This window comes from Peromyscus maniculatus, chromosome 17, assembly GCF_049852395.1.
Source record: "Peromyscus maniculatus bairdii isolate BWxNUB_F1_BW_parent chromosome 17, HU_Pman_BW_mat_3.1, whole genome shotgun sequence".
NCBI classification, from domain to species: Eukaryota; Metazoa; Chordata; class Mammalia; order Rodentia; family Cricetidae; genus Peromyscus; species Peromyscus maniculatus.
In genome coordinates, this window is record NC_134868.1 from 1922326 (window position 1) to 1941562 (window position 19237).

The following is a 19237-nucleotide window of genomic DNA, read 5'->3' on the forward strand; positions in this document are numbered from 1 at the left end:
CACTCGCTAGCCGGCAGGGGGCGCTGGGCAGAGGCGGGGCGGCGCGGGGACTGGCCGCGATGGGACCGGAGGCGGCGCAGACAAAGGCGCGGGCGGCGCGGGGCGCGCGGAGGGCGCGGGCCGAAGGCGGCGGCGGCGGCGGCGACACGGGGTGAGCCGGGAGAGGGGACCCCAGCTCCCGAGACGCGATCGGGGCGCTGGGGGCTTTGGGGGGCACAGACGGTTTCCAAAGTTGCAGACTGTGCGGCCGGGGCGGGGTGCTGTGGGTTGCAGGCTGAGGGCTGGGGTCCTGGGGTGAGGGCTGGGGTCCTGGGGCGCGGAGCGCAGCTGCACTGGGTCCCCCAGCCCCGGGTCCGGGTGTTGGAGGTGCCGAATCGCGAGGCTCCGCTGCTTGGAAAGTTGCTGATCGGCGGCTCCCGGAGTTGGGGCGCACGGGCTGTCCCGGCGCGGGTGGGGACCTGTCCCAAGTGGGATTCGGGTGCGGGGCTTCTGGAAGGAGCCCCGCCGCGCGCGATCGTGAGCCCCTGCCCTGCGCCGCCGCTCCGAGGCGCGTGACTACTTGGTGAGTAACTTTTCCCGATCTCAGCAAGTCCGGGCAGGAGAGGCCGGACCGGAAGGGCCTGGGTTCGGGGACCCCTTTTCCCCGATCTCCGCCAGTCCTAATCGCGTCCCCGACTCGAGTGGAGTCGCCCCTCCCCCGCGTGGGGGCTCCGGTTTCAGACCCGATGACCGCGACAGCAGCTGCCCAGGACAGCATGGGGGGGGGGGGGCTGACCTCAGGAGCCTGGTCCTGTTCTCCCGCATCCGCAGTACCCTCCTCCAGTCCCTCCGGATGCAGATGTGGGGATTCAGGAGGGTACCCAAAACTCCCGGGTGATGGGTACAGGCACCCACAGGAGGCTGGGGAGTCCCCTTCTCCAAGTCTTGTTCTCTGCTCACATGGTGGGAACTGGGAACTGGGATGAGCCGCTTGTCAACTGTGGGGGTGCGCGTGCGTGTGTGCGTGCTTGTGTGTGTGTGTGTGTGTGTGTGTGTGTGTGTGTGTGTGTGCACACGCGCGCGCGTGCACACTCGTGTGCGTGTTAAGGTCCCATTCTGTAGCCCAGTTTGGCCTCAAAGTCTCAACAATCTGGCCTCATCCTCCCCAGTGCTGGGATGACAGGCATGTGCCACCATGCCATACTTTCGTTTTGTCCTTTTTATAAAACATAGTTTATTTAACATATATGAGTGGCCTGTCTTCAGGGACACCAGAAGAGGGAATCAGATCCCATGATAGATGGTTGTGAGCATGTGGTTGCTGGGAATTGAACTCGGGACCTCAGGAAGAGCAGCCAGTGCTCTTAACCACTGAGCTATCTCTCCAGCTCCTCGTTTTGTCCTTTTAAATAGGCGAGGGCTCCCTGGAGACTCGACTTGGACTCCAAGGTGTAGCCTTGCCCTCGGGGTGTGTGCTCAGCGGTCCTTTTGTGGGAGCAGAGAGGTCCTGAGTTCCCTGTCCTCGGGGTGTGTGCTAAGCGGTCCTTGGTCCTTTCGCAGGAGCAGAGTCCTGAGTTCCCTGTTAGGCCCAGGAAACATTCCACTTTTATTCTCTGACATGGGGATCTGGCGAAGACACCCCAGGTGGCCTTGAACTCCTGGGATGCACGATCTAACGGCCTTGGCCTTCTGAGTAGATGGGGCCCTGGCTCTCACCACTGACCCAGCTTTGTCCCACTTTTGGATGCAAGGCCTTCTGCGGGGCTGCTGGGTGGGAGGGTGAACGAGGTGCCCCACTCCCTTGACGTTGGCCTCTTGCCCAGTTCGTGTGGGAGGACACTTTCCGTGGCTGGTAACCTGGAGTGTGAGTGTGACTTTGGCATGCCAAGGACCACTTGGCTGTTCGTGGAGCTGTCTCCTACCCAGGCAGTTTGGTAGCGCTCTGTCACCTCTCTGATGACACTAGAGCCCTAGAGACCCCAGGTGTGGGGGCTTCTCCTCAAATGGAAGAGCAGGGTCTGTGGGCCGGGGTCCAGCTCCTTGGTAGAGGGCTCTCCTGGCACACAGGGAGCTCTGAGCTCCACCCCAGCACCATGTGAACTGAGTATGATGGTGCCAGCCTGTCACCCCAGCACTTGGGAAGCAGCAGCCAGAGGATCAGGAGTTCAAGTTCATTCTTGGCTACACAGTGATTTCAAGGCCGGCCTGGGCGGGGACGGGTGTGGCTGCAGGTGCTGCTGTCCCTTCCCTCCTAGCTGCTCTTGTGGAGGAAGTCGCCTGGATGACCCACTTGGCTTGAGCACCCCTGGATCCTTGCTCTCAAGCCCTTTCTCTCCCCAGAGACCAAACGAGTGGTTCCTGTCACCTCTCTGGGTACCCCTTAGAGGCCACCCCGCCCAGCCTGACCAATGTCCACAGCCAGGTGAGCGCCCGCCCACTCTGGTCAGGTCCAGCCCTCGGGTGGCCGGCCTCCTGCAGAGCTTCTGTCCGCCCTGCAGGGAACAGCCCATCTTCAGCACCCGTGCGCACGTGTTCCAGATCGACCCCACCACCAAGAGGAACTGGATCCCAGCCGGCAAGCACGCGCTTACGGTGTCCTACTTCTACGATGCCACCCGAAATGTGTACCGCATCATCAGCATCGGGGGTGCCAAGGTCTGGGCGGGGACCTGGGGGCAGAGGTTGGCACCAGGATGTGAAGCCACAGGCCATGCTGGGTGACTTGTGAAATGGGGATCAGTGAGTCTCTCTGGGACCTGGCTTCTTCCAGAAATAGCTTAGGCTGGGATCTCAGAGAGGAGCTAATCTGTTCAGACTTTCATCATTATTGTCAAGATGGGGATACGGGACCTCAGTGGGCCAAGAACGCCACACTAGCCTCTCACTGGGATATCCTAGGCAGGGGCTCCACTCGTAAGCCGTGCCTCGGGGGGTTCTGGGTAGGGGTCCACTACTAGACAGGTGCCTAGGATTATTTTTTAATCCACGGTGTAGTCTAAGGCTGGCCCTAAACTTTAATACTCCTCCTCAGGCTGGCACGCTGGCACCCTGACGGACTGCTGGGCTCATGGTGATCATTGTCATTCCTGCCGATCTTAAATCTTGCTCTCCCCACCCCCAGGCTATCATCAACAGCACAGTCACCCCCAACATGACCTTCACCAAGACCTCTCAGAAGTTCGGGCAGTGGGCAGACAGTCGTGCCAACACTGTGTATGGCCTCGGCTTTGCCTCGGAACAGCAGCTGACCCAGGTGGGCAGGGGCACGGGCAGTGATCGGCATCTGCGGTCCTTGGGGTGGGTTCACAGACAGTAAGACCCCTTGAGTGCCCTGGGTAGTGTGGTCCTTTGCCACCTTGCTCCAACTTTGCACACTCCTTGTGCCAAATGGAAGCCTGGACTGGGTACCCCGCCCAGCAGCGCCTCTCTCCAGTTCTGCCATGGGTCCATTGCTTTTTCCAGACTTATTTTTGTTCATGTGTCTGTGTGTATTTGTGTGTGCCGGTGCCTGCAAGAGGTAAGAAGATGGCATTAGATTCCCTGGAGCTGGACTTACAGGAAGTTGTTGAGGCGCCCGATACCGGTGATGGGGACTGAACTCATCTTTTGGAAGCACTCTTAACTGCTGAGCCATCTTTAACCCCCTCAATTTTTGTTTGGTTTTTTGTTTTGTTTTCCGAGACAGGGTTCTCTGTGTTGTTTTGGTGCCTGTCCTGGAACTCACTCTGTAGACCAGGCTGGCCTCGAACTCACAGAGATGCGCCTGTCTCTGCCTCCCGAGTGCTGGGATTAAAGGTGTGCGCCACCACCACCACCCAGCCCCACCTCAATTTTTTTAAGAAAAAAGTTATTTTTTTTTAAAAAGATTTATTTATTATGTATACAGTGTTCTGTCTGCATGCATATCTGCAGGCCAGAAGAGGGCACCAGATCTCATTACAGATGGTTGGGAGCCACCATGTGATGGCTGGGAATTGAACTCAGGACCTCTGGAAGAGCAGCCAGTGCTCTGAACCATTGAGCCATCTCTCCAGCCCAAATTATTGCTTTTTTATTTGCTTTGGGTGTGAATGTGTGGGCACACCTACAGTTGGGTGTGAATGTGTGTAGGCACACCTACAGTTGGGTGTGAATGTGTGTGGGTACACCTACAGTTGGGTGTGAATGTGTGTGGGTACACCTACAGTTGGGTGTGAATGTGTGGGCACACCTACAGAGGGCAGAGGGAAATTACCAGGTATCAGTTCCCTTTGTCCACTGTGCAGGTTCTGGAACCATCTTCAGACTTGGCAGCAAGCACCTTTGCGGTCATTGAACCACATTGATTTTTTTGTTTGTGTTTTGTTTTTTTTGTTTTTTTTTTTTTTTTTTTTTGAGATGCAACAGCCCTGGCTGTCCTGGAACTCGCTCTGTAGACCAGGCTGGCCTTGAACTCAGAGATCCACCTGCCTCTGCCTCGAAAGCTGAGATTAAAGGTGTTTGCCACCATGCCTAGACTTTTTTTTTTTTTTTAAGTTTTAAGGCAAAGTCTCACGTTGTAGCCCAAGCTGTCTTTAAACTCTCAGCCATCTTTCTGCCTCTAGAGTGCTGGGATCATGGGTGTGTACACCACACCGGGCTGTGTACCGCCACCCCGGGCTGTGTACCGCCACCCCGGGCTGTGTACCGCCACCCCGGGCTGTGTACCGCCACACCGGGCTGTGTGCCGCCACCCCGGGCTGTGTGCCGCCACCCCGGGCTGTGTGCCGCCACCCCGGGCTGTGTACCGCCACCCCGGGCTGTGTGCCGCCACCCCGGGCTGTGTACCACCACACCGGGCTTTTTGTTTAGCGGCTCTCTGGTCTCCAGCAATCCTTCCTCAGCCTTCCTAGTGGTAAGGATTAGTCCTGGAGCCTGGTTTAAAACAAAAAAAATTCTGGGCATGGAGAGATGGCTTTGTGTTTCAAACCACTGGCTGCCCTTGCAGAGGACCCAGGTCCAGTTTGCAGCAGCCACGTGGCAGCCCACAGCCATCTGTAACTCCAGTTCCAGAGAATCTGATAGTTGGCCTTCGGGGCACCAGGCACACATGTGGTGCCCAGATATACATGCAGGAAAAACACTGATACACATAAAATAAAATAAATATGTTTTTAAAAAATTATTTTCTTCCTTTATTTTTATTTTTTGTGGGTAGTAGGGTCTCACTATATGTATGTAACCCTGGCTGGTCTGGAACTTGCTAAGTAGACAAAGCTGGTCTACATTATAGCTAAGGCTAACCTTGAACTCCTAATCTGCCTGCTGGCACCTCTCACTTGCTTAGATGACAGAAATGCACCACAGAGTGCAGTTTAAACGTTATTGGGGTGGGAGATGCCTCAGTGGTTAAGAGCATGGGCTGCTCTTACTCAGCACCCACATGGCCGCTCATGACCTTCTGTAACTCCATGGAGGGTAATTTGAGGCCTCTAGTTTTGGGGGGCACTTAAACATATGTACATATAATTAAAAGTAATAAAAATAAATTAAAACAAAGTTTTCTTTTAAAGGTTTTTTTTATTACATGTATTTATTATTTCTGTGTTGTGTGACTGTATGTGTGTGCATGTGTGCTGTGGAAATCAAGGGCAGCCGGTGGGAGTCAGTTCCCTCCTGCTGTGCATGGCCCTCAGACCAAACTTAGGTCATCAGGCTTGACAACAAGCTTAGGGAGCCAGATCACTAGCCTCGTATTTTTTATAATTGCCGGGTGGTGGTGGCAGCACACGTCTTTAATCCCAGTACTCAGGAGGCAGAGCCAGATGGCACTCTGTGAGTTCAAAGCCAGCCTGGTCTATAGAGTGAGATCCAGGACAGCCAGAACTACACAGAGAAACCCTGTCTCAAAAAAAACCAAACTTTTTATAATTAATTAATTAATTAATTATCTTTTCTTTTTGAGACAGATTTCTCTGTCTCTGTGTAGCCCTGGCTGTCCTAGAACTTACTCTGTAGACCAGGCTGGCCTGGAGCTCACAGAAATCCGCCTGCCTCTGCCTCTGAGTGCTGGGATTAAAGGCGTGCACCACCACAGCCTGGCTTTTTATTTTTTAAGAATGTATGTGTATTTGTGTTTATGCATGTGTGTGGATGCCCCCAAGAGGCCAGCAGGGGGCACTGGGTCCCCTGGAGTTAGCAGTTGTGAGTTCCTTGCCTGAGGCAGTGTGGAGCCTGTAGCAGTTTCTCTGTGACAGACGCCTTCCCTCCTAGACGCCGAGTCATTGCTCAGGTCTGCACAGATTATTTCTGATACATGAAAATTAATTTAATTTTATGTGCATTGGTGTTTTATTTGCATTCATGTCTGTGTGAAGCTGTCAGATCTCCTGCAACTGGAGTCACAGACAGTTGTGGGCTGTCGTGTGTTTGCTGGGAATTGAATGCTGTGTCCTCTGGAAGAACAGCCAGTGATCTTAACCATTGAGCCATCTCTCCAGCCCCTATGGAAAGTATTTTAAAGTGAAAAGAAAATGCATTATCACAGCCACAGAACCAGTGTTAGTTGTCAGGTGACCCATTTAGGAGGAGTGACAGGAGGCCCCCACCCTCACTGTGCTGTCATACTGGCAAGTGTGAAGGACAGATGGGCGCCAGCCTCCGGCTGTCCATTCCAAGCCAGCCTGACAGGAACAGGGAGTCCCTTTCCATGTGGCTCACAACCTTAATGTCACCTCTGTGGTACACCACACCCCCTCCATGTGTGGTCACAGGGTTAACCTTTTACAACCTCCCCCGAGGGCTCCAGGCTGACAGGACAGGATGCCTCCTGACTGTCCCCCTGCCTCACCTCCAGTTTGCTGAGAAGTTTCAGGAGGTGAAGGAAGCTGCCAGGCTGGCTCGGGAGAAATCTCAAGATGGTGGAGAATTCACTAGTTCCGCCCTGGCCCTTGCCTCCCACCAGGTAAGACTGCACTCCCTGTCTACTGGACCCCATGCCTGCCACACTCCCGAGGCAGCTGTAATAAGCTTCTCATGTCAGGGTCATGGCATTGTGCTGGTGTGTAAGGCTAGCTGATGGCTTTACTACATTTATGCATGTGTGTGCACACATGTGCATGTGCCTGGATGCACATGTGGGGGTCCACGGACAATTTGTGGGAGTCAGTGCTGTCCTTTCAGCAGGGCATCAGGCTTGGTGACCAGCTCCTTTACCTACTGAGCCATCTCCACAGCCCATGCCTGTTTTGAGTGTGATGTTTGACGCCTCTGCACCCAGGGGGAAACCGTTAGTGGAGAACAGTTGAAGTGTTCAGATCCCCGTTTCTGTAGGTTGTTCGGGTCTTGAGGGTTTAGTGAAGACTGGGGGAGGGGGGCTCCCCATCCAGGAGCCTAGGGAACTATGGAGGGTGAGGAGGGAGACACACACTGGGCTTCACGGGTCAGTTCAGACTCCCTGATCTAACACCCAGTGACCCCGGCCCTCCACTCAATCAACCTTAGCTCCCACTGCGACCTTGACTGAGGCAAGCGCCCACCGTGACCCAGTCCTGGCTCCCATACACAGGTTCCCCCGAGCCCCTTGGTCAGCACCAACGGCCCGGGAGAGGAGAAGCTGTTCCGCAGCCAGAGTGCAGATGCCCCTGGCCCCACGGAGCGGGAGCGGCTGAAGAAGATGCTGTCAGAAGGGTGAGGGGCGGGGCTTCCGGGGAGGGGTGATGGGCGTGGCTGGGGCCCAAGGGGTGCATTGTAACCGACTGAGCTTTAGGGTGGCAGGCTTGGTGTTGCTGGGGCAGGGCCTTGACTGGCACTAAGGGGCACGGCTGGCAGCACGGGTGTGCCAGGGAATCCCCAGGACGGACCTTTGGGATGCAAGGGACTTGGTGTTGCTGGGGTCAGGGTCGTGACTGGGATTAAGGGCACGGGTGGTGGGATGAGGCCTTGGATGGCAATCTGGGGGAGGCAGGAATGGGTTTCCAAAAATTTTTGGAAGTAGGCTCTTGCTGTGTATCCCATTCTGGCCTGGAACTCTTTATGTAGCCTAGACGGACATCGAACTTAAGAGGATCCTCCTGTCTCAGCTCATGAGCCACAGCTCCCTACTCCACGTACCATGGGCTCCCTTCCCCAGCTTAGCGTTGTTTTGACCCTGCTCCCAGCCCAGGAGGCCCTGCACCAAATGCCACCCGCTCTGACCACGCACACCCCTGGCCCCGCGTCTTCCCCGCAGCTCCGTGGGTGAGGTCCAGTGGGAGGCCGAGTTCTTCGCACTCCAGGACAGCAACCAGAGGCTGGCAGGGGCCCTTCGCGAGGCCAACGCGGCCGCCGCGCAATGGAGGCAGCAGCTGGAGGCCCAGCGTGCAGAGGCTGAGCGCCTGCGGCAGCGGGTGAGGACCCCCACACCTTCTGCCCCATGTCGGTCTCCAGAGAGTCATCTTAGTGTAAAAACGTGAGACCATAAGAGCCTCCCAGGGTCATCAGGCCCTCATGTCCCAGGACCGCTGAGCTGTGTGTGTGCAGGTGGCGGAGCTGGAGGCCCAGGCGGCTGCAGAGCCAGTCCCGGCGGCGGCGGCGGGCGAGAAGGAGGCAACCAGCCAGTCCGTGGAGCAACTTGAGGCTCAGGTGCAGACCAAGGACCAGGTGAGCCGGGGCAAGCTCCAGGGTCTTGCCCTTGCCCACGTCTTCCTGGGACTCGGGCCCTCTGAGCAGACCCAGGGCCCTCTCTCTCTAGGAGATCCAGACTTTGAAGAATCAGAGCTTGGGGACACGAGAAGCTCCTGACACCACTGAGCGGGAGGAGACAGCGCAGAAGGTTCAGGTTGGCTGTGGGATGTGACCGGGCCCGAGGTACAATGGGTTCCATCTGCCTGTGAGCAGGATGGTAATGCCTACCCAGAGTTGTAAAGCACATACTAGCCTCATACCTAGTCCTCCCACACCTGAGCAGTCTGAGGCCCCAGGGAGCTCTCAGAGACCTCACCCAAGAGTGAGTGTCCCCAAGATTCCTGAGGAGGAAGTTGGGGAAATGACTGCTGTCCTTGGGGATGGGTGCAGCTTGTGCAAAGGTCTAGAGGTCAGGACACCCCAGAATTGGTGTCCTGCCCCGGGGGACAGTGAGAGGATCTGCAGGAAGGTGGTTCTGTGCGTCCACCGTGGGTTTATGGTGTGTGCGCACACAGGTGCTCCCATGTGGATGCGGGCTCATGTACGTGAGGCAGCCAGAGGCTGGGGCCAGTCTTCCATTTTGCCCCACCCCATCCTTTGAGACAATCTGTCACTGAGGGTGAAGCTCAGATTGTCTAGGCTGGGTGCCGAGGCTGAGCAGCAGGGATTTGCTCTCCCGCCCTCGGGGTTACAGCAGCTAGCAGTATGTGGGACACCGGGTCTTACATGGGTGGAGGGATTGGAATTCAGGCCCCTCAGGTTAGAGCCAGGCGCTTTACAATCCCTTTAGCTATGGACTACTCACCTGTTAAAAACGTTTCTATGTCTTTGGTGGTTTTCCTGAGTTGGCAACTTTAGGAGTCAGGTCTCTCCTACCATGTGGGCACTGGTGATTAAACTTTCACCTGGGTATTTTTGTTTGTGATGCTGTGTTTTTAGCTGTAGCTGGTCAGTAACTCACAGAGATCCACCTGCCTCTACCTCCCAGTGCTGGGATCAAAGCTGTGCGCCACCACACTCGGCCCAGGTTTTAACATTTAATTGTGTGGGTGTGGGTTAGCTACACTCGTGCAGATTCCCTCCGAGGTGTTGGATCCCCAAGGAGTCACATATGGTTGAGTCGCCCCATGTGGGTGCTTGGAAGCGAACCCAGGTCCTCTGGAGAAGTTCATTCTCTTAAGCACTGAATCATCCGCCCAGCCCTTCATCTTGCTCTTAGAAACAGCTGGGAAAGGCTTCGGCGGGCCAGTGTGCTCCAGGGAATCCTGTCTCCCAAGCACTGGGATGCTTAGCTGCTTCTTCTGTGGCTGCTGGGCTCTGAACTCACATTGGGCACCTCAGACTTAGGACACTTTACTGCTGTTGTGTCCCAGCCTGTGGGAGCCGTGGACCACACCCAGCAGGAAGGGCAACCAGAAGCCTCCTAGTTTGCCCCGCCCCACGCTCCTTCCTCCCCTGTAGGATCTGGAAACACGGAACGCCGACCTGGAGCAGCAGCTGCGGGCAATGGAGTGCAGCCTGGAGGAGGCGCGGGCGGAACGCGAGCGCGCGCGGGCAGAGGTGGGCCGGGCCGCACAACTGCTGGACGTGCGGCTGTTCGAGCTGAGCGAGCTGCGCGAGGGGCTGGCGCGCCTGGCAGAGGCGGCACCCTAGTTGGCCCCGGGGGTCTGTGACCCCAAGGTGCCCTGGCAGGGGTCCAGGGCTGCCGCTGAGCTTTGCACTGTGTAGAGTTTTCTAGAATCCATGGGTGGCGCTGATACCCAGATTGCATTTCTACGTGGCTGTACAAGTGCGTGGCGCTGCTGCCACCCGCGTCCCAGGGATGTGGAGGAGGGGCTCAGTGGTCATCCCCGTGGGGCAACAGAGGCTTTGGGGACCAGAGACCCGCAGCCTGCACCCATCCCGCCTCATTCTCAAGTCAGACTGACAGGTTCGGAGTGTTTACTGAGGTCCTCTGAGGCCCACCCCGCGGCGGGCGCTCCCTGCTTTCTGTCGCTGCCGAAGCGTCTGCCCCACCTTCTCCTTGAAGCGGCGGTTCTGCTGCTTGATCTTGGCCAGCTCCGCCTTGCGCTTGGCCTCCAGGTCCGGGTCCTGAGGAAGGGAGCGGCTGAGAAAGGAGGAGGGAGGCTTCCCAGGGCAGCTCTCCCCAAGCCCAGCGCCCCCTTCTGGCCACACCCCCACGCCTGGCCACACCCCCACGCCTGGCCACACCCCCATGCCTGACCCTCCCCACCCCTCGAGCCCTCCCCACCCCCGGTCCACCTTCCCCTCCAGAATCAGCTGCTTCCGCTTGTTGATCTCCTTCTTTTCATCGAAGTGCGAGGCCTCCAGTTTCTAGCAGGAGAGAGCACAGGTCAGGACAGGCCCGCGGGGAGCCCCCCCCACACCCCACAGCCGAGGCCACTCACGATCTCGCATTCTCTGCGCACCACGTTGACCTGCGTGAGGATGTTCAGGACCTCGGCCTCCTCCACCGCCAGCTCCTCCAGCTGCTTCTCTGCGGAGCGGGTGGGGGACCCAGACAGCAGCACTGAGTGGGGCTGAATGCCACTGGCCCTCTGCGCCCCACTTCTGGATGTCTGCATCCAGCCATATGTGGACTGATGACATTCAAAAAATGCAAAATTGTGCCTGTTATCACAACACTGGGAAGGCAGAGGCAGGGGGATCACTGTGAGTTCCAGGCCAGCTCTGTAGAGCAAGGATCTCTCAAATAAATGAATGAATAAATGAAGGAGTGAATGAGGTGAGATCCAGGTGCCTGTGATCCCAGGACTTCTGGACCACTGTGGCTAAGCTGAGAAAGCTCAGGAAAGAGCTGCAGGGTCCGGATGGTGTCTCGGGCTGTTTAAGATGGGGCGGGCTACAAGCCATGCCGCAGCTCAAGTCCTGCCCCCCCCCCCAGACGCCCCTCCGGGCTGGTGGCTTCTCTGTAGTGGTGGCTGGGCACCAGGGACGCAGCACTCTGCAGTCCTAGGATGACCCAGGCAGGGAAAGCCACCCCCCAGCCTTGCGCAGGTCCCACCCATGGACCCTACCCACTTACTGATCTGCTCCTCGATGGCATGCAGCAGGTGGATGTCATACTGCGTCACCAGTGTGATGGCCCGTCCCTGCCGCCCTGTGGGGACACAACTGTTAGGACCCGGGCCCACCAGTGGCTCATCTCAGCTGCTCAGCTCAGAGGACCAGGCTCTACCCAGGGTAGGGCTGGGTGTGGGAGCTGGAGGGTGGGGGGGGGCAGCTCTGCTAAGCCGGCCTTCTGTGAGGGCGGGCAGCACGCTGCTTTCCCTCTTCAGCTGGGCTGCCAGGAAGCCAGGGCTCAGCCCTGCTCTGCTGCCCTTGACAGGGAGTGAACAAGCTGAAGCACCATGGGCTGACGGGGCCTATGACCCACGGGACCCACGGCAGCCGCAGACAGGCTTCTCGCTCGGTGCTTATTATTTAGGGCAGGGCCCCTCAGAATTCCCTAAAGCCACAGGATCAGACTGCCAGCCCCGTCCATCCCAGCAACCCTGTCTCTCCTGCTTATAGGCACGAGGGAGTATCAAAGCACATGTCCCCCTGGTTCCTGGGTCAGCACCCCAGTGAGGTGCCAGGCTGGGGGTGGATGCCAGGCCAAGAGCGCACTGGGAAGGCGTCTCCACTGAATCTTTGATTCTGAAGACCTGAGCTCCCCGGGGTCTCTCACTGCAGCTGGAACCTCCTACACCTGGCTCGGCTCACCTGCACGGGCTGTTCGACCAACTCGGTGGATGTAGATCTTGGGGAGCCCAGGGGTGTTGTGGTTGATGACCACCTGCACAGTGGGGATGTCCAGGCCCCTGGAGGAACAGAGCACTCAGCTGGGGAGTCCATGCTGGGAGACCAAAGCTGACATTCGGCCATCCGCATGCCCAAGTCCAGCTTCCTGGTCTCATGGTGGCTCAGGCCACCGGAGGAAAAGCATCCTGCCCTGGGCCTACTCACCTCGAGGCCACATCAGTGGCAATAAGAATCCGGTAGACGCTGGACTTGAACTTGGCCAGGGCTGCAAAGCGCTCTTTCTGTACCACAGGTGGGGGAAAGTTGGTGAGCAGACGGAGGGGGATGGGGATGGGGCAGAGACCAGGGAGGAGGCAGTTGCAGAACCAGGAGGATCTCTGAGAGTTTGAGGCCAGCCTAGTCTAAACAGAGTTCCAAGACAGGGCTACATAGAGAGACCTTGTCTCAAAATACCAAAAAAAAAAAGACAGAGTAGGCTGGCTTTGACCTCCAGATCTTCCTGCCCCACCTCCCGAGTGCTGTGTCTAGGGGTGTGTACACACACACACACACACACACACACACACACACACACACACACACACACAAACAGGCATATAAACTACGCATCCAGGTAGACATATACAGAACAGGCATACAAACTACCCAGTCTATATGGCTGAGGATGGAACCCAGGGCCCCATCCATGCCGGGCAAGCACTCTACCAAGTGCGCCCCGTGTCCAGCCTGAGCGGCGGCATGTGAGGCTGGAGGCTGTGGCCACGGCCCATCACCTGCTTCATCATGGAGTGCAGCGACACCGCGGGGAAGTTGAACTTCCGAAGCATCATGCAAAGGATTTGGCAGGTCCTGGTGGGAAAGGGTGGTTGTGGGTGTCCTGCCCAAGCCACCAGGACGTCACACAAGTGACCTAGAGCTGTAGAAAGGCTGATGATGCTGTGCTTCTCAAAGCCTGAACCAACAAGGACCGGCCCTGACCTGGTACTGACTTCCAGACTAGTCTCTCAAGTCCTGGGCGCTGCCATGCCTGACCGCCATGCCACTCCACAGCCAACTCTCCTCTTCTGCGGACAGACCCCCACCCTGTCTCTGCCCTCTGGCACAGCCAACAGCTGTTATGAGACTCTGGTTTGGTTTGAGTCAGGGTCTCACTATGTAGCTCTGGCTGGCCTAGAACTTCCTATATAGACCAGGCTAGCCTCAAATTCACAGATCTGCCTGCCTCCTGGGTGCACCAGCAGGCCAGGCCTGGCAGCTCACCCTCCCATGGGGGAAGCTGGCCCCGCGGGAATTCTAGCCCAGGTGGCGGGGCCTCTCACTCACCTGCAGGTGCTGGTGAAGATGATAATGGAGCAGTCCTCCAGCTGGTCTTGGAAGGTCTGGACCAAGTGCACCAGGTAGGCGTCCTTCACCTTCTCCGGCACCAGCAGGTAGTGCTGGTCAAGCTGCTCCACCGTGCGCACCCTGGCGGTGGAGGGCAGAGCGGCACAGCCTCAGTTTCTCCTTCTGCCTGAACCCTCTGGTCCGACCCTCACCCACAGCTTTGGAACTCACGGGGCCTGGGCCTCCCAGAAGAAGGGCTGGTTGGTGGCCAGGCCCTGCAGCTCCTTGAGGGTGTCGGTCAGCGTGGCACTGAACAGCAGCGTTTGCCTGCGTGCCGGAACGGAGGCCAGGATTGTCTCCAGGTCTGCGGTGAAGTCGGTGCACCCCTGCTCCAGGAGCCGGTCCGCCTCGTCCATCACCTGCAGCAGAGGGGTGGGACGGGGGGCTGGGCCAGCGCAAGAGCAGAAAACACAAGGCAGGGCCAGCCCGAGCTCCGCACGCCTGCTTTTCAGGGACTATGCAATGGGCTCCCCGACACCGTCCCCAGCCCCAGGCAGTGTCACCTGCTCTGCAGGCCCTCTAGGGAGCCCCTCTATTTGCTGTGTCTCTACTGGGCTTTTTGTTTGTATGAGGCAGGGTCCCGACTGTCCCAGAACTCACAATGTAGACCAGGCTAGCCTCAAACTCAGAGACCCTCTGACTCCACCTCCCAAGTGCTGGGATGGAAGGTGAGTGCCACCACGCCCAGATGGCACTTGTCTTTATCTCTAGCCCTTTGCCCAGGGATCTATGAGACCAGTGTCAAGAATGGATGCCAGACGAGCAGTGGCTCACATCAACACAGAGTTCCAGAACAGCAGGGCTGCATGGAAAGACCCTGCCTCAGACAGGACAGGAAAGGGGAAAGGAAAGGGGAAAGAGGGGAAAGAGGGGAAAGAGGAGGGGAAAGAGGGGAAAGAGGGGAAAGGAAAAAGGAAAGGGGAAAGGAAAGGAAAGGAAAGGAAAGGAAAGGAAAGGAAAGGAAAGGAAAGGAAAGGAAAGGAAAGGAAAGGAAAGGAAAGGGGAAAGGGGAAAGGGGAAAGGGGAAAGGGGAAAAAGGGGAAAGGGGAAAGGGGAAAGGGGAAAGGGGAAAGGGGAAAGGGGAAAGGGGAAAGGGGAAAGGGGAAAGGGGAAAGGGGAAAGGGGAAAGGGGAAAGGGGAAAGGGGAAAGGGGAAAGGGGAAAGGGGAAAGAGGAAAGAGGAAAGAGGAAAGAGGAAAGGAAAGGAAAGGAAAGGAAAGGAAAGGAAAGGAAAGGAAAGGAAAGGAAGGACAGGGATCCTGGCGTCTGGCTCCAGGCCCTAGGGAGAGTCCAGGCGGCTGGCTCACCAGGAACTGGATCTTCTTCATGTTGAAAGTGTTGGAGCTGCGCAGGTGGTCGGCCAGGCGCCCAGGGGTGGCAATCACCACATGCGGCTTCCGAGAGAGCTCTAGCGCCTGCGCCACCATGTCTGGAGTGGAGGGAGAGGTGAGGCCGGGTGGGTGGGATCAGCAGGGACCCCATGGCCCACCCCAGCCTCTCAGCCCTCATACCCATGCCGCCAACGATAATGCAGTCCTTCAGGCCCAGGGGCTTTCCCAGCACCCGGAACTGCTCAGCAATCTGGTAGGCCAGCTCCCTGTGGGTGAGAAGGGCCAGCTGGGTCAGTGAGTACCTGTGCCTGTCTCCTGTCCTTTCTCCTTCCCCGGGCTTCTTGTGGCCTCCACCTCCCTAATGTTGATGGCCTCCTCAAAATCAATTCTAACGGGACTGGCAACGTGGCTCAGGAGGTAAGGTACAAGCTGCCACCCTGAGTTCCATCCCCAGGACCCACCTGGTGGAAGGAAGAGCTGACTCGTGCAGGTGGTCCTCTGACCTCCACATGAGGTCATGGCATGCACATACAAACAGTAAATCAACATATAAGGAGAACTGATTCCTGCAGGTGGACCTCTGACCTCCACATGTGCACATGCCATGCACATACAAACAGTAAATCAACACATAAGGAGAACTGATTCCTACAGGTGGACCTCTGACCTCCACATGTGCACATGCCATGCACATACAAACAGTAAATCAACATATAAGGAGAACTGATTCCTACAGGTGGACCTCTGACCTCCACATGAGGTCATGGCATGCACATACAAACAGTAAATCAACACATAAGGAGATAAAAGATTCCTGCAGGTGGACCACCTCTGACCTCCACATGAGGTCATGGCATGCACATACAAACAGCAAATCAACATAAGAGCAAAGTGTTCACTGCTCAAGTGTGAGGACCTAAGTTCAGATCTGCAGCATCCTTGCAAAGGCTCGGGTGCTGCTGTTACCTCTCACCTCAGTGGGGGGGTGAGGAAGGGCAATGGGACAGCAGGGTGGCTGGGGCTCACTGGCCACCCAACCTCGCCAATTCATGCGCCCCCGTTTCAGTGAGGAACCCTGTCTGGATTTTGATGCCCTCTTCTAGTGTGCAGACAAGGCACATGAAACAATAAATCTAGCCAGGAGGTGGTGGCGCACGCCTTTAGTCCCAGCACTCGGGAGGCAGAGACAGTGAATCTCTGTGAGTTCAAGGCCAGCCTGGGCTACAGAGTGAGTTCCAGGAAAGGTTCCAAAGCTATACAGAGAAATGCTGTCTCAAAAAACAAAACAAAACAAAACAAAACCTGGCCTATACAGTGAGTTCCAGGACAGCCAGGGCTACAAAGTGAGACCCTGTGGTGTGGGGGTGGAAAGGAGTTCAGAAGAGGACCCAATGGGTCAGAGACCTGAGTTCAGTTCCCAGTACCCACATTAGACAGCATGTAATTCCAGGAGACCTGACACCCTCTCCTGGCCACTGTGGGTACTGCACTCACATGCATATAACCACACACAAACCTATGTATCATTAACATAAATCTTTTTTTAAAAAGCAAATAAGATGGAGGGCAATTAAGGAACATGCCTGACATTACCCTCTGGCCTCTACACAATCTAACCTTCGGTGTGACACTTGAGACCCACATTCAAGGTACACTAATAGTGCTCCAGCATCCCTTCTGTTTTCGGTCCTCTCAACCTCTGTACACAGGAAGCTATAGGCCTACAATATCCTTGAGTAGTGTGTATGTGTATGCCATGGCGCTACTGTGGTGGTCAGAGGCCAATTCACCGGAGTCAGTTCTCTCCTACCGTGTGTGTCCCTGGGGTTGAACCCAGGTCATCAGGATTGTAGACACCCTTTCCCTGCTAGGAAATCTTGCTGACCCAAGAATATCTTTTTGTTTCCCTAGCTGTGAGACTGCTTGTAGCTCCCTCCTGGCCAGCCTTTCCTGAGTCCTAGGAACTTATCACACATACCATGAGACCTGCTTGATTCTGCATTCCTACAAAAAGGAGTGATTCTTATCCTATTTTATACAAGAGGAAATGTTGTGGGAGACTGTACACTGTGTGAAGATATATCACTGTAATAAAAAGCTGAACAGACAATAGCTGGGCAGGAGGTATAGGTGGGATTTCAGGGAGAGAAAGGAAGAGGAGGAGAATCTTGGCATGCAGGAGATGCCAGGAGACACAGAGAAGAAACAGGAGGCGAGGTGCAAGACAGAGAAGAGAGGTAATGTCACATGATAAAACAGATTAATATAAATCAGTTAATTTAAGTTATAAGAGCTAGTTGGGAACAAGCCTAAGCTATAGGCTGAGCTTTCATAAATGAGTAATAAGTCTCCATGTCATTATTTGGGAGCAGGCTGGTGGGAGAGAGAAGACTCAGGGTCAAGGCGCTCGCTTCGAAAGCACAGCCAGATTAGTCACATGCAAGGGGTGTGTGGAGGCTCACCTGGTAGGTGTCAGGACCAGGCAGAAGATGCCGTAAGGGTCCTCACACAGCTTCTGCAAGACAGGAAGCACAAAGGCGGCTGTCTTGCCACTTCCTGTCTTTGCGCAGCCCAAGCAATCTCGACCTGGGTAGACGGCAAAGCAGGTACATGAAGCAGGGGCCACAACCGCTCCGTTTGGGCATTCACTCATTATTGTAAGAAACAGATGTTTATAGTCTGTTTTCAGTATGAGGTGCACTTAGAGTTCATCAAGGTTACAGATGAGCAGGAGGTGCTGGGCCCCTTTCCCCTAGTTGGTGGCTACTTGTCTTAGAATTCTAAGGCTTGGCTGGGCGGTGGTGGCACACGCCTTTAGTCCCAGCACTTGGGAGGCAGAGACAAGTGGATCTCGGTGAGTTCGAGGCCAGCCTGGTCTACAGAGTGAGTTCCAGGACATGCACAAAGCTACACAGAGAAACCCTGTCTCGAAAAACAAAACAAACAAAACAAAAAATAATTCTAAGGGTTGGAGAATTACAGGTGTCTGCTATGTGACTGAGCCCATGATCAGAAAAGGAGGGCAGCCTCAATCTCCAAACTATTCATTAGATAAGGCTTGGGGGTCCTAAACCAATGGGATGGGGGATCTGGGAAGGGGACAAGCCCTGCTGGTCTACGGAAGAAAACGTCATGAACTTTTCCAGATTTGGGAAAAGGCTTCCAAGCTTGCTGGAAATCGGCACGCCAGACATTTTTGCCTTTTCTCTGTGCTGGCACCTTTTCCACAGAACGGAATATTAAAAACTCACTTTTCACTAGTTCCTTGAATTTGTTATTACTATCTAATCTCCCCAATCATTATGATTGCTTCTTTGAAACAAAGTTTCAAGTAGCCCAGGCTGGTCTGGAACTTGCTACATAGCTGAGGACTATGCTGAACCCTTGACTCTCCTGCTTCCACCTGCTGTATATTGGGAGGACTGAGAGCCACCACGCCTGGCCCCGAGGATGTCTCTTTTTTGTTTTGTTTTGTTTTGTTTTTTTCGAGACAGGTTTTTCTGTGTAGCTTTGGAGCCTGTCCTGAACTCGCCTCTGCCTCCCGAGTGCTGGGATTAAAGGCGTGTGCCGCCACCGCCGCGACCGCCCGGCCCAGGGACGGCAAAGGTGAACTGGGACGAAGAGCACTGGCGCAAACGCGGAGCCCTGATGTTCACCTGTAGTTTGACGGCTCCTGTTTCTGTTCGCTAAGTCAGAATGACCGCCAGCTCTACCCTATTTTTGCTGTGCCACGGATTCATTCACCAAACTCTCCCTATGCTCGGCACTAGGAAAATTTCGGAGGTGCCGTTGCCTGTGTGACGATGCACACGAGTCCGTCGCAGCCTGAAAGTCAACACTGCGGGTCAGGGTCCCGGAAGCAGCCGAAGCCGAGCCTGACTCGTGGGACCCAAGTTAGACTAACGAAGAGGGGACAGAGAACGGCGCGAGCAGAGCGGAGAGGACTCACCCTCCAGGATTGCCGGGATGCAGCCGAGTTGCACCGGCGTGGGCTGCTTCAACCCCAGCTGCCGACATTGCTCCACGAGCCACGAGGACAGCCCGAGCTCAGCGAACCCCGCCATGCTCCGGACTGGCGCTGGGAGCAACTGATGGACACGTCCGGCGCGCTAATATTGCGTCACGTGCACCTATCCTGGTTCCTCAGCCAATCCCAGC

The 19237-nt window shown here is 56.0% G+C and overlaps 2 protein-coding genes across 3 annotated transcripts; one reads left to right on the plus strand and one right to left on the minus strand.

The window, feature by feature from the left end:
* The first annotated feature begins 12 nt into the window (after positions 1–12).
* Homer3 (homer scaffold protein 3) lies at positions 13–11335 on the plus strand. 2 transcript variants are annotated; one of them, XM_076553076.1, is made up of 10 exons: positions 13–151; positions 2320–2401; positions 2478–2634; positions 3101–3232; positions 6794–6901; positions 7505–7626; positions 8168–8324; positions 8458–8577; positions 8669–8755; positions 10063–11335. In XM_076553076.1, the coding sequence occupies exons 2-10, from the start codon at positions 2388–2390 to the stop codon at positions 10252–10254; spliced, it is 1089 nt and encodes a 362-aa protein (XP_076409191.1). In that variant the 5' UTR covers positions 13–151; positions 2320–2387; the 3' UTR covers positions 10255–11335. The 2 variants fall into 2 exon arrangements, with proteins under 2 accessions (XP_076409191.1, XP_006989237.1); XM_006989175.4 differs by lacking the exon at positions 13–151 and adding an exon at positions 434–562.
* Positions 9625–19163, minus strand: Ddx49 (DEAD-box helicase 49). Its single transcript, XM_006989173.4, has 13 exons — positions 19029–19163; positions 17542–17665; positions 15260–15345; positions 15056–15177; positions 13921–14108; positions 13690–13830; positions 13140–13215; positions 12571–12647; positions 12328–12425; positions 11648–11722; positions 11010–11098; positions 10864–10935; positions 9625–10692 (listed from the first exon to the last, which is right to left on the minus strand). The coding sequence occupies exons 1-13, from the start codon at positions 19141–19143 to the stop codon at positions 10543–10545; spliced, it is 1413 nt and encodes a 470-aa protein (XP_006989235.1). The 5' UTR covers positions 19144–19163; the 3' UTR covers positions 9625–10542.
* Positions 19164–19237: the final 74 nt, after the last annotated feature.

What these genes read in the sequence shown, in the direction of transcription:
- Homer3 (XM_076553076.1), top strand. An exon ending in AAGAAGATGCTGTCAGAAGG is followed by an intron (nt 7,627 to 8,167) that starts GTGAGGGGCGGG and finishes TCTTCCCCGCAG; the next exon opens with CTCCGTGGGTGAGGTCCAGT. An exon ending in AGACAGCGCAGAAGGTTCAG is followed by an intron (nt 8,756 to 10,062) that starts GTTGGCTGTGGG and finishes CCTCCCCTGTAG; the next exon opens with GATCTGGAAACACGGAACGC.
- Ddx49 (XM_006989173.4), bottom strand. Translation starts at nt 19,143, where the DNA reads ATGGCGGGGTTCGCTGAGCTCGGGCTGTCCTCGTGGCTCGTGGAGCAA. An exon ending in TGAAGAAGATCCAGTTCCTG is followed by an intron (nt 14,109 to 15,055) that starts GTGAGCCAGCCG and finishes CCTCTGCTGCAG; the next exon opens with GTGATGGACGAGGCGGACCG. An exon ending in TGCCATCGAGGAGCAGATCA is followed by an intron (nt 11,099 to 11,647) that starts GTAAGTGGGTAG and finishes CCCGCTCCGCAG; the next exon opens with AGAAGCAGCTGGAGGAGCTG.